This window comes from Aythya fuligula, chromosome 5, assembly GCF_009819795.1.
Source record: "Aythya fuligula isolate bAytFul2 chromosome 5, bAytFul2.pri, whole genome shotgun sequence".
Lineage (NCBI taxonomy): Eukaryota > Metazoa > Chordata > Aves > Anseriformes > Anatidae > Aythya > Aythya fuligula.
The window spans coordinates 35,379,054-35,391,824 of record NC_045563.1 but is presented as its reverse complement, the minus strand read 5'-3'; the positions used below and the strand labels follow the sequence as shown (position 1 = coordinate 35,391,824).

General features: G+C 47.0%; 1 protein-coding gene across 5 annotated transcripts in view; it reads left to right on the top strand.

Moving 5' to 3' along the window:
* RGS6 (regulator of G protein signaling 6) overlaps positions 1-12,771 on the top strand; it is a 264,657-nt gene that overhangs the window by 223,041 nt on the left and 28,845 nt on the right. For all 5 annotated transcript variants that reach the window (XM_032189517.1, XM_032189516.1, XM_032189518.1 and 2 more), the window contains one exon: positions 2,665-2,851. In XM_032189517.1, coding sequence (XP_032045408.1) covers positions 2,665-2,851 — 187 coding nt within the window. The remainder of the gene's footprint in view (positions 1-2,664; positions 2,852-12,771) is intronic.

Sequence of the window (12,771 nt, the reverse complement as noted above, 5' to 3'; positions counted from 1 at the left end):
ACTCAGTGACTTTGCTGTCAAACCAGGGGTGTTGCATCCTGCCCCAGGATGGGGTCACAACACTGTCCTAATGTCTCTCCCCACAGTCTCTCCCCAGTCTCCAGAGTCATCCATATTTTGTGTCTTATGAGGTTTTAAAATTCATTTTTGTTTTGCACCGTACCTCGGGAGCAGCCCCAGTGCTTCCCCAGCTGTCTTTTTGCCAAGGGCCATCTGCAAACTGCCCACAGCGATGGAGCACCCCCGCAGCACCCCGTGGAGAGGCAGAGCAGGCAGGAGGTTCGGGAGCTCTCTGTGCCTTAAGGAGGCTGCACGGGGTAAAGCACCATTACAGGAAATCTCCTGCAAGTGACAGCAGCTTAATTACATGCTGGATGAGGCTAGAATGCTTTGTGCCTCTGACAACGGTTTGGAATGCCTTATTGCCAGCCTTCTCCAGCTCTAATGTGCTGCTTTGTAAAGGGCAGAGAGCCTGGGATCAATGCTGCCCTCCCCTCAGCGCACACACCTCGTGCTGGTCCTGCTCTCCCCAGGACACCTGCAGGGAGGATGTGGGTGGGCATCTTCCCCCTCCCCTGCACAGGGTGACTGCTGCAGATCAGCTCTGGCACCTCCCAGGGGAAATGGGGAGCCAGTGTGGTATCTTCTACTGCCAGCTCATGGGCATGGGGCTGGGCTTGTGCCCCAAAATTTGCAGGACTGACTGAGGGAGTGCATTTGCACTTTGAACACAAATTCCAGGGCAGCTGTTGGTGTGTCTGCATCCTTCCTGGGCAGAAATACCCATCGCTCCCTTGAAAATGCTCTAGAAATCTCATAGGAAGCCCGGCTTATGCACTGGGTTTGGGGTGGTTTCTCCTGGCAGAGAATTTGCCTGGCAGTTGTGGCTGTGGGGCTGGGTACCCCTCTTTGATGTTCCTTGATTTCCAGATACCAGCTCTAGCGAGCAGCTTTGAAATTTTTACCGAGACAAAACTCCCCTTCGCCTTGAAGAGGCCATCCAGCCTTGGGCACGAATTCACAATTGCTTGCAGTAGGAAGAGCTCGTTCTTGTTAGCGTCAGGTTGGTTTGGTTGGGTGGTTTTCAGATTGAGCCAAGTGGTTATTAAAATGGATGGTGCTCCTGTGCTGGCAAGCTGTCACCTCGCGGCGCGCCCACTTCTCCCGCAAGCATGCTTTGCCTGCCCGCCTCCCAGGCTCCCAGGGCAGAAGATACGCCAGCAGAAAATTTTCCGTCTAGCCAAGTGTTTGTCTGAAATGTCCCAGCTACTCTGGGTTGATTAGCATCTTTCTTCTCCATGCCTTTTCTGTGTTCGCTTGTTACCCTCACATCTGAAATTGAACGGTAAAATATTTGTAATGGAAAGACAGCCGCGTACGGTGTCAGGTTTTCACTGTGAGCGCCACTCTTAGTGAGCATGTGATAGCTGGGGGTGTCACCGTGTTCAAATAATAAGGTGTAGCGAGGCAGGACATCACATGCTCCAGGGGTGGATTAAGTACCTCGCCTGGGTGACAGAGAGGGACGGCAGCGACAGGGGGAGTGCACAGGACAGGGCTGGTCTGACAGCAGCAGGGACGTGGGTATTGCGAGCATCCTTGCCTCTGTCACACAGCTGCCTGGCAGGGCAGGAGCAGGGAGTGGGCAAGGAGGACTCAGCCTGGCCTTGTATGCAGTATTCATGTCATCAGTTGTGTTTTTTTGTTGTTGTTTTTTCCCTAAACAGGCACTTTGTATGTATAGCAGGAATGGGATGAGGCTAAACACGTACCCGTGTTTCTGCGGCAGTTACACAGAGCACCAGGAAACCCTGCCGGCAGCTGATCAGGAGACCGAAGGAGCACGGGAGCCACCAGGCTGCTGGCTCTTCCAGCCGTCCTCATTGCCAGGAGGGTTTTGCTTTAGGAGAGGCAGTTTTGTCCTCCTACCAGCATCTGCCTCAGTGATAGCAGGCTGGCACCATTATATAATTTGGGATGGGAAAATAGGCTTTCAGCTAAAAGTTCAGCTGGTTTAGTAGTCTCCCATAATGACAAGTGGGGGACATGGGTTTTTCAAGGTTGTGCAACACTTTCAGATGCCCTCAACAAGTAGCAACCTTGGCTCTTCCTACAGAGGGCAATGGCATGGGCATAACTTGGTTCTGTTTTCATCTCTTCCTGTGGCATCCATCTGAATGCAGGTCAGTTTACAAATCTCAAACAAAACAAAAGATTTCTCTAAGTGCCAGTGCTACTTCACCCTGGAAATGATATGAATATTAAGTTTGTTCTGCATTTTGCATCCCTGCCAGACGACAGATCCTGCAGGCAGAAATTACCAGCAGATTGCAGCGGGGCGGCAGGAGGCAGAGCCCACTCCAGCTGCATGAGCTCCGGAGGTTTCCTGTTTGTGTGCCTAATGTCACACTTCTGCAGGAATGGTTTGAATAAGAAATGTATCACTTCTTAAAGTCACTTTTCTTATCTTTGCCACGTTATAATGGCTTGGTGTAAAGTCTATCACACCTTCCCCTGAAGTCATGCTAAAGGGAGAGTCTTCTGTGAATTCAGCTAGATACTGGGTTAGGCTTTGTCATTTTGGACTCTGCCCAGGCTTATCTGCAGTCTTACTTATATCTCTCTTTTTCTCTTCTTTCCACTTTCAATTTTTGTCCATTACAGGTTTTGGTTGGCTGTCCAAGATCTGAAAAAACAACCTCTACAGGATGTGACCACCAGAGTGGAGGAAATCTGGCAAGAGTTCCTAGCTCCTGGGGCCCAGAGTGCTATCAACCTGGATTCCCATAGCTATGAGAAAACAAGCCAAAATGTCAAAGACCCAGGGAGATACACATATGAAGATGCACAGGTTTGTTTTTGATTGTACAGAACTACTGCTAATAAAACTCTCAGTTTTACCGTGATATTCCACTATCACATTGTCACTGCTCACTTGTAAGAAAAAGGAGAGGCACAGTTGGAAGTGACTTTGAGGATATCTATTCAAGCTGGGCAAATGATATTTTCTTTGAATCTATCAGTTATAACAGGCTAATACTCCTCTGGGAACAGATGTTTGAAAATTTACAAGTCTGCAAGGCGCAGTGAGCTGGAGCCATGTCTCAAAGAAAGCAAAGATGAAAGAGTGCTATAAAGTTCAGTTGGGCTCTCTACTCCCTGTCACAACAGTCTGTCATATTTACAGAATGGTTGATATCATATCAAAATGCTGATTAATACTCTTGTTCTATCATTTATTCCTTTATAACTAATTGTATCTCCCCAGCCAAACCCCAAATGCAGCATCTCACTCCAACACGACTAGAAACTTGTCTAGCAGACAATGCCTTAGAATAATGATAGGACAGTAAGCAATGCAGTGAGCTTAATCCTTCCCTCCTAAGGGCCCTAGATTTATCAGGGAAATTTTACAGATAAACTGTATACAGAAAATGCCTTTAGGAAAACAGATAATCTGTGAAAAACTTTTACAAGCCAGGATAAAGCTGCATAACCTTCTGAAAAAGTGAAAATGTCATTTTATAAAGGCTAAAAAAGGACAAAGGAAGAAGGGATCATTTGGCAAATATTACTAGGGACACAATTATAAGATATTCTCCTTAAAATATTCTTTATCAAAAGCATGTAGTAAAACCAACAACAAAAGAAAAGAATCCTTGTTCTTATATTTTCTTTAAATTTTCATTCAAAGGCAGTTCTTCAAAATACTCCACTAACAAAATATTTCCGTCTCAGGGGAGATGTTGAGGACCATTTATACAAGGTTAGGTAATGAATTTTTCAAACCAGCAACAAATACTATATTTTCCTGAATGCAATCCTGCTCCTTGGGGCCCATGTAGAAGGAATGTACGCAGAGTCTCAAGGCAATCCCCTGTGAATATAAGACAACGTAAATGTTCTTTTTAAAGCTGAGAAACACAGGAGTATAAACACATTCTGGCTAAGATGTTGTGGGGTTTTTATTTTGTTTTTGTTTTTGCTTTGCTGTTGTAGTGAACTAGAACTCCTGTAAATTTACATTACCTGAAAAAAAAAAAAAAAAAAAAAGGTAAAATGCAGACTAAAGAAGATAGGTGAATAATGGGGGAATTGATTAAATAGATAAGTAGAAGTACTGAGAATAAGATGGATGTTTAGGCAATGAGTATTTAATCAGAAGAAGACACTGAGGATTTAGGTTTGAACCTATCTGTTCACAATGTAATTGCCATTCAAAGGGGAGTTGATGAAATCACGCCAGAGCTCTTGCAGTTCAACTGCAATTTTAGCTCCTTGGGTTAATTTTATTTCAGAGGATTTTTATGCTGACTGATGTCTTCAACTCATCTCTTTGGGTTCATGGAAACAAATACAAAGCAAAGATAGACCTTCAGGCCCAGCTGTGATTGTCTCGGAGACAGTGTCTGCCACAATAGGATAGCTGGTAAAGGTGGAAGGTGAGCTTGGTTCACCTGCTTGTGCATTGCAGTGGACTCTGGTAGCTCCACAAAGGCCAAGCAAGGTGTTTCTGATTGCTTGACTGGATATCTAAGGCTAACAAAAGCAGAGACAAAATGGACATTGCCAAATTTCCTAGTGCATATCCTCTTCATGGCAGCCCATGTAGGTCCTCCTGAGTCTCTCAGGTGTCCTTCTGGTGTGTCCCCCAGGTCAGCCCCACTGCCTCGAGGACTCTGCTGTCTCACGAGTCTGCAGCTGGTGGTAGCCCAGCTGCCTTATCTCGGCACGCTGGCACCAGGAGCCCATGGGAGCTCGCATACATCCCACATTCCTAGGGATTCAACCAGACACAACCAGTCAAAACAACCCTCTGTGGGAGGGAAAATATGAGTGTTGTCCCTGTCCTGTGTAGCTTTAGCAAAAAGAGGAAAACAACACAAATGTCCTTGTGAATAAAGGACAAGAAAAAATTAGTTTACTGAACAGCGCATTCCTTAAATGCCTGCAACTCTGAGACACGAAGACTAAGAGGAAAGAAAAGGGTTGGCTTTTCCTGAGAAAGGAAATTGCAGCTCCTGCAGTGGAAAAATAGGACAAAGTGATGTTGCACCGTAGCCCTTACGCTGACCTGGGAGACCCACAAAATGCCAGTTGTATATAAAAGGGATTGAGAATGAACACACTGGGAAGGGGAATGTGCAGCAGAGCACAGTATTCTTCAGGCTAGTAACTGCCTTATAGCTCTAAGTTGAAAGCAAAGCAAAGCATCATCTGTTATCAGGTGTTTAACAGTCTACAAGGATGGGCTGCTTTGCACAACCTTGGCTCCCAGCCCCAGAGAGCTCTCCCAGATGCTGTACATCCATGAAGGCCAATACAGAAGGCAGTAGAGATAAATCTGGTAAGACAACCTGAAGGAAATGGGGAGAAAGGGGGCTCCTGACAAACATGCTTCTCACATGAAATCTCTTCATCTTAAGGCCGCTCAAGCTCTGAAGGCAAATGGTGTCTATAGTCAAAAAAGTGACACCGAAAATCACAGCAGCACACATTTTGCCCTTTCCCCATCTCAGGGTATGAGATTGCCCTGTTTAGTGTCCCTTGCTGCTGCTGTGTCCTGCAGCCCTGCACCGCTCTGCTTGCCCAGAGCCACTTTCTCCTGCTGGCCTTGCCACCCCTGTGCCCCCATGAGCTGTGCCAGCCCCCCTGGCCACCCAGCCCCTCACACACCCCTCATCCTCCAGCAGCACAGCTCCTGCTGCTGGCTCTGCCAGCTACCTTCACCTGCAGCACCTTCTGTCATTTGGGTGCTGGGCCCCTCCAGAGGAGAGCCTAGTCATTGAGCTGATTATTTTCTGCTCTTAAACAACTGTCCACTGAGTAAAATATTATGATTATCAAACCATTTTCACTTGGGAGTGAAGCAGCTTTTAATACATGGGGCACTGTCGGGAAAGGTCAGTTCAATTAAACAGTGAACTACTTAGCAGGACTGGAGCTCCCCAGGGAGTTATCAGCATCGCTGTGCAGCCCATGTGGGGACCTGCAATATGAAGCAGGCACAGCCAGCTTTGGAAAGTAAACAGGCTCAGCTCCATCCAAATGGCCTCTTTTGGCTGATGGAGCTGCTGACAGACCAACTAATTCATCTTTAACATGGGAAACCAGAGCTGTACGCTGATTACAGCTTATCTGTACCACATATTAATTTTTTAACAGTTTTTCCTCCCCTGTCCTGAAATGTCTTTCTGCTTTTAGAATGTCTTTAATCCCTGCCTCAGTCCCATCAGTCCCATAGACCTTGGTACTGTGAGCGAGTATTGCAGGGATGTGTCCTGTTGCCCAATATTGATGTTTGCTTGTAGGGGCATCACAGCCAGGCATACTAGAATAAGGTAAGCCACGTAGTTGTCTTTGCAATAATTTTTCTACTTGCTTTGTTTATTTTTCTTCTTTAATAAATGAAATAATGTTTTAGATTGATGTTCCTCTACCTGAACTGATCGACTGTGTTTTCTGTGAAGATGATTCAGGGAAATTCAGTTCTAATCCAGGCTCAGTTAGGGATTTTGACTGTACTGTGCAGATCCTTGGCTAATTCCAGAGCAGATTTAGACCATAATGCCAAATTCTGAGCTGCTCAAACCAGAAATGTAGCTGGCCCAGATCTGGGCCCAGTTTGTGCTCTCAGCATCGCCAGGTGGTGGTCCGGTTGTCCTGGGCTGTAACAGGTCGATGAGCCCTTGCAGGATTTGTCAGCAGTCGGTCCTTAGGTTTCATTCTGGTCTTATCAAGGCGCTGTGAGTGTTGATGTGAGGTGACAGGACACCTGAATTTAAAAACGAACTCCAAGTGAGAGCAAGGATCTCTTGGAAGTGCAATGTCGTTCTCTAAGAAGGCAAAATGAGGGGTGACCTTTCTTCCACCGACTTAGGTTTGTTTTCAAGCATGTACAGGATGTAAAAGCAAGCATATACATGTACAGCAGCACATGCATGGTGCCTACTCTGAGCATACAGAACTCCTTTTGTAGGTCTTGAGCAAACTCCCAGCATGGAAAGAAAACATGAAAATAATCATTCATTGTGTGCATCTGTATTACCTTTTGTGTGAGAACTTGGGGAAATGTCAGTGGTATTTTCTTGAAGTTTCACCTAGTCACTCCAGTTACCTGCACGTCTGTAAAGGAAGGTGTCTCAGGATGGCAAACTGAGGTAGCACATTGCAGCTCTGCTTGGCAGGAAGGCAGCCAGGAGGGGATGTGGGGCAGACCCAGGTGTCCAGCTTTGAAGGATGTCTTGATTCCAGCTGAGCCAGTGCTACTTAGCGACCTGGTGCTTGTGCTGCAGGGAATTAAAAGGGCTGCTGTGGTGTGGGCACAAAGCTGCAGTGTGGTCAGGTGTCCAGTGCCTCCCTGTGAGCTGATAGCTTTGCATGATGCTCATTCATGTGTCCCAGCAGGATGACTTTCACCTGAGTCTTGCACTGGGTTGTGCTACCATGCACTAGGCCTCTGCTCTGGAGAGCAGATCGCTTTGTGGCTTAATTTGGCCTTTTGCCCTCCTCTGAGCCATCTTAAGATCGCGAGTCCCAGGGCTTGGTGTGTGCTTGGGACTGAGGCCTCAGCAGCTAGTGCGTCGCTGTTGCTGTTCGTTTGTCACACGTCCAAACAAAAATGTAAGTTCTTTTCTTTGTGGATTTCCCAGAACAACCTGCAACGAAACTGAATCTGAAATGAAGAGCCCCACAAGTACACCCATAAGAGCAATTAGGTGCCTGCAACAAAAATAGGAAAGCGATCGTGGAGGGTTTTGCTGGTGTGCCTGGTGCTGCACAAAGCAGAAAATAAAAGACTCAATGCAGAGGTCAATATAGGAGCAGGTATTCAGTGTTCCTACTTTACTGAGACTTTTTCCTAAATGTATATACACACCATGCATCGCAAAGTACCTCTTTTATTCTTTCTTTTCATTTTCATTTGTGCTTCAGTGGTCATGTGGTGTGAAAAAAAAATGTCCTAACGTGCAGCCTTTGTCAGACATCTCCTAACACCAAAGATTGCCTTTAAATGGATGCCATGGGAAAGCCTCTAGCTTGCTTAAAATTGTATTCAGCACTCAGACTCTGGTTCTCTGGGACCCCTGTGCCATTAATGTGCACTGTGCTTCTGGACTGCAAGAAATGACCATTTCTTGCAGAGCAAGGGAATTTCCTGCTCGTGTGAGAGTCAGGAAGTAGCCGACACTATTCTGCTTCTCAGGCAGTGAGCAAAATGCTTGCAACTGCATCGCTCTCCACCGGCAAACAACAAGTCCCGTTAGTGTGCACAGTGGGTGAGAAGTCCTACAGATAGCTCAGTTCCACACCTGCCAAACCCATGTGCTGCTGGAACGCCAGTCTCTAATTTTTCTAAGGCTTGTTATCTCTTAAAGTGTTCGTCCTTCTAATTTAAAAAAAAATCCCTGGGGAGATTTATCAGCAGTGCGTTTCACTTCTCCCCTTCTCAGACCACAGCAGGTACGGATGGAGTTAATTGGCAAACAGATGTAAGGTTTTGATATGTATTTGTAGCATGGACAAAGAGCTGGAGCTCAATCATTTAAAGGCTTGTCCAAGGTGATACAACAGTAGCTACCCTACAGACAAAATGGTTGTGAGATTTGGAAGGCTGGCTTTGTGTCCAGGATGTCACCAGGGCTGGTCGTGCCTACCTCAGCATCAGCACCTTCACTCAGAAGCTGGATGCTGCTTGCTTCTGTAAGGCTGCATCCTGCTGTCACCATCTCCTAGCAGACATAGACCGCCCCAGTTTAATTTCTGTTGTGGCAGGGATGCTGCATATCCCTACCCAGGGCAGAAGTCAACTTTGTGGCGGAATTTTCTCCAGAGGAATCAGAAAGGGGAAGCTGCAAACAGCTTTGCAAATGTCTTAGCCAAAAAGTTGAGTAATTTCATCTCCTGGCTGTACTGCAGCATGTACAGGAGTGCAAAAAGCCATCTTTGTCACTGTGTCTCCTCGATCCTGTATTGTTTGGAAAAGAGATGCCAGTCTTCCAAATGTTACATGAGCTTGTTCCCTCCTCCCAGGCAAAACCTGTTCACTTGGGCTTTCTGCCAGTAGCCAGGATTTGGCCCACATTGTGAGAATCAGCCTCTTAGCCACGATCATTGTTCTCTAAACCTAAAGCTGCTCATATGGCGTTAGGCTCCCGACAGCCCACTCTGGTCTCCCAGGATAGCCCTTGCTATATTTAGGACTAAATCCTCCTGCAGTACCAAGCTGACCCCTAAACCGCGCAGCGTTCAGCTGGGCTTTGCCTCTGTAGGCTTCTGCAGTGCGTCTGCTGCCAGCCCCCCAGCAGCCCTGCAGTCCCGTTGGTACCTCCGAAGGTATGAAGCAAACCACTTGTCTCAGCCCTTTCCAGAGGAGCCGGGGCTAAATTGATGTGTTACTTTTATCAATGCATTTTCACAAGAGAGATTTACATTAGGTTTCCAACTCTGTATCTACAGGGCTAAACAAAGGATTTCTGTGTATTACTCAAAATGAGCTCTCATTGCTTACAGTGATTTCTCCTGCTAAAGCTCTTTCTTACGTTACTGTGCCTTCAGCCTGGTGTAATTTCGTTTGTGGTCTGAAAAGAGGTTTTATGCTTTTTAGTTTAGCAGGGAGGTTAGTCTATATTATGGTATAATTATTCATCTTTTTTTTTCTGTAGTAGTAAAAACAACTTGGTTGAGTGTGAAGAAAATGCACCAGCTAGAACTGTGAGTGTAAATAATTTTGTCACTTAAATAACTCGAGAGTGGACAAAAAGATATTGCTCAAATTTTCCAGAGCAATTCACACTTAGGCCAAGACCCTTATGTGTCATTTACCAACCTGAAACATTTCTTTCCTAAACTATAAATCAGGCAAGTCCAGCGCTCCAGCAGCAGCAAGAGCACTCATTCCCCACTAGCCGTGCTAGGTGGCAGTACTGCTAGGTACCACTGGTTTATGCAGGCAGACAGCTCAAAAAAAGCAGTACAGAATCACTGGGAAGAGTAAAATCCTGAGTGCAGGGACCACAGTAAGCAGATGCAGAGGTGCTTTTAGTGGGGATTTGGAGATGTAAGGGGAATTGGGGTAAAACCCCAATGTTTCCCCATCTCCTCCCCTCACTGGTGTTTTCCCACTGGGTTCAGTGAGGCTAACTATGAACATCTTTTCTCTGCTGGGTGCTGCATGCCTTGCCTCAGCGGTGCCTGCTACCAGCTGCTTTGAATTCCAATGTCAATATGGTGGGGTTTTTTCCACTTTCTCCAAAGGATGTTTTGGCACCAGCACTTAGGCTGAATGGCAACCGATCAGAATTCCTTCTAAAAGCTGTTTGGAAATGGTACAGGTAACTGCTCCAAAGCAAGAGGCTGCTCTGCTTTGCTTTGCTGTGCTTTGGCATAGACCTTTTGGAAGATCCTGGTGGTGCTGGGATGGGGTGTCCCAAGCACGGGCTGGGAAAAGTATGGCAGAGCGAATAGGGTACGTCTCGTCCAGCCCTTGGCTAGGGGTTATGCTGTGTGCAGCACGTGTGCTGGTGCTGGGGCACAGGATTTGACCTGCCACAGATGTGTCCATGTAGGGCAGAGGGGCTGGCCGAAAGGCATTAGGCTGCTGCCAAGCCTAATTTGAGGTGCAGCAGTCACACTTTGCATGCTCAGAACAGCATCTCCCTGCTTTCTCCTTCCTGCATCCTCTACGTGCAGCGGAGGCATCCCTTTGGCAAACAAACCCCAGGCAGGTCTCAGCTGGCATCTGCTGTCACCCTTCCAGCGAAGGCCACAAGGCATTCACTGAGGCTCTGCTCTCTCATGTGTGAATTTGCAGAAAATTCTCCCCCAGTGCCCAGCGCTCAGGTAGAACATTCATTATGGTTTGCTGTTGTATATTTATTTGTTTAGTCTACTGCTTTACATTGCTTTGGGGCTTTTCTTTGAATGGATTTGTCTGATGTGCTGCAAACCTACCTTGTAGCTGCCTTGTAGCCAGCTGCTGTGTTTGCCTGCTTGCACTACAAAGAGGTCTCCAAAAAAGCCCTGACTCATTTAATGCCAGATCTTGGTGGCAGGGTGAGGGACGTGCCAATCCAATCCAGAAGATGTGAGTGGGAGAGAGCAGCGAGGCAGCTCCTGACCAGTTTGTGAAGGGCAAAGTGGGTCCTTGGGGCTTGAATGACTCTGAGTAGCTATCTAGCTGCAGTGTAATTCCCCTAGAATGGGCTAAAAATGTGCTAAATAAGAAGCCTGGGCTTGAAACAAGCAAAGAACTGGTGATTTCCTCCTCCTCCCCCTCAACATCTAAAGCTTACAGCTGTGTTCGGGCACAAACATGGAGAACTTTCTATCAGCAAGCTAAAATGTAAGGACTTGCTGGAATCCAGCTGGTGTGCAAAGGGCGTGTTGTGCTTGGCCTTCACAATCCCCAAAACGTTTCAGACCTGTCCCAGAATGGCAGTGCATAAGACAGCGGTGAGATTAGAAATGGAGATGTTTAACCACCAACACAGCTCTTGTCTCGTGCACGTTTCCAAGGAAAGAACCAAGATATTGGGCTGAATTGTTCATAGCAGACAACAGGCATCCTGAGGTCTGCCAGGTGCTTTGGGAGAGCCGCTTTCTGCTGACATTTTGTTGTTCAGGTTTTTCCCACATATTTCTTGGATCTTCCCAAGGTCCTGCTTGGCTGCCACCCCGTCCTCCTCAGGGTCACTGTGCTTCGACTGCAGAGGGGGAGAGCCCTGGGATCACGTTGCAGCACATTGATTTGAAGCAGGTGCAGCTTTGGGATGGTTTCTGCTATCGCAGCCACCTCCCACATTCCCGTCTGGATTGCAAACTTTCTTCTTCTTTTTTTTTTTTTTTTTTTTTTTTTATCCCCCCCCCCCTCCCATTCCCCTTTTGTCAAGAAAATTTACAGAGCTTGTCCTTCATCTCCTTCCAAATATAGGGTTTGTGAATGGAAACAAACCAAGAGATGCTGCTGGAGCTTATCTGGCTTTATTTCTCTGCGCTTCAGCTGGAGCTGAGGTGGGATTTCTTCTTGGTTCTACTTAAAACAGTAGAAAATAAATTTGCTGCGCTTTACCTTTATGGTTCCTTTGCTATCTAATTCACAGAAGTCACAGCCTTTTCCCCTTTAAAATTTGCTGTTTGTCCTCCTTTATATCCTGCAGTGGTGATGGCAAGTGGGATGGCTGCGTTCTCCAAAGTGTAGCTCCCGTTGTACAAGCCTAAGGACAGGGAGCAGCTTTGGTGCAGCTGCACAGCCCTCAGCCCCTCTGCCTGCTTCTTCCCCCCGCAGACGAGATGCGGTTCAGGTGCACGAGGCACCAGATGGCTCTGCCTTTTTCTAACGAGGAGATGCACACAGACCCCATCACCCATGGCATCTTGGCTCAGGACCAGGGAAGCACCACTGAGAGCTGGCAGGGCTGCAGGGGAGAGCAGTGGGGTGTGTGGGGCCTGTGGACTCCTGGACCAATCTTTAAGGATTTTTTTTTCCACCCTTTATTGGGTTTTAAAAGCAGGGTGCTACCTTGTTTAATGGTTTAATAGATCACTTAGGCAATTTTTGTTAGACGATGTTATGTATTTTTTAATTTCAGTGTGACTCCCTAAAGGAGGGCTGTCTGAAGGCTAGAGCAGCGAGCTGGGACTCTGAGCCCTGCCTGGGAAGTGGTACCCAGAAATGGCTGGGAGCTGCCGTGCTTCCGAGGTGAAATGCTTCTCCTTCTGCTGTGCACATGTGGCGTAGCAGCTTCCCATGGCACTCACAAAGAAATGTCA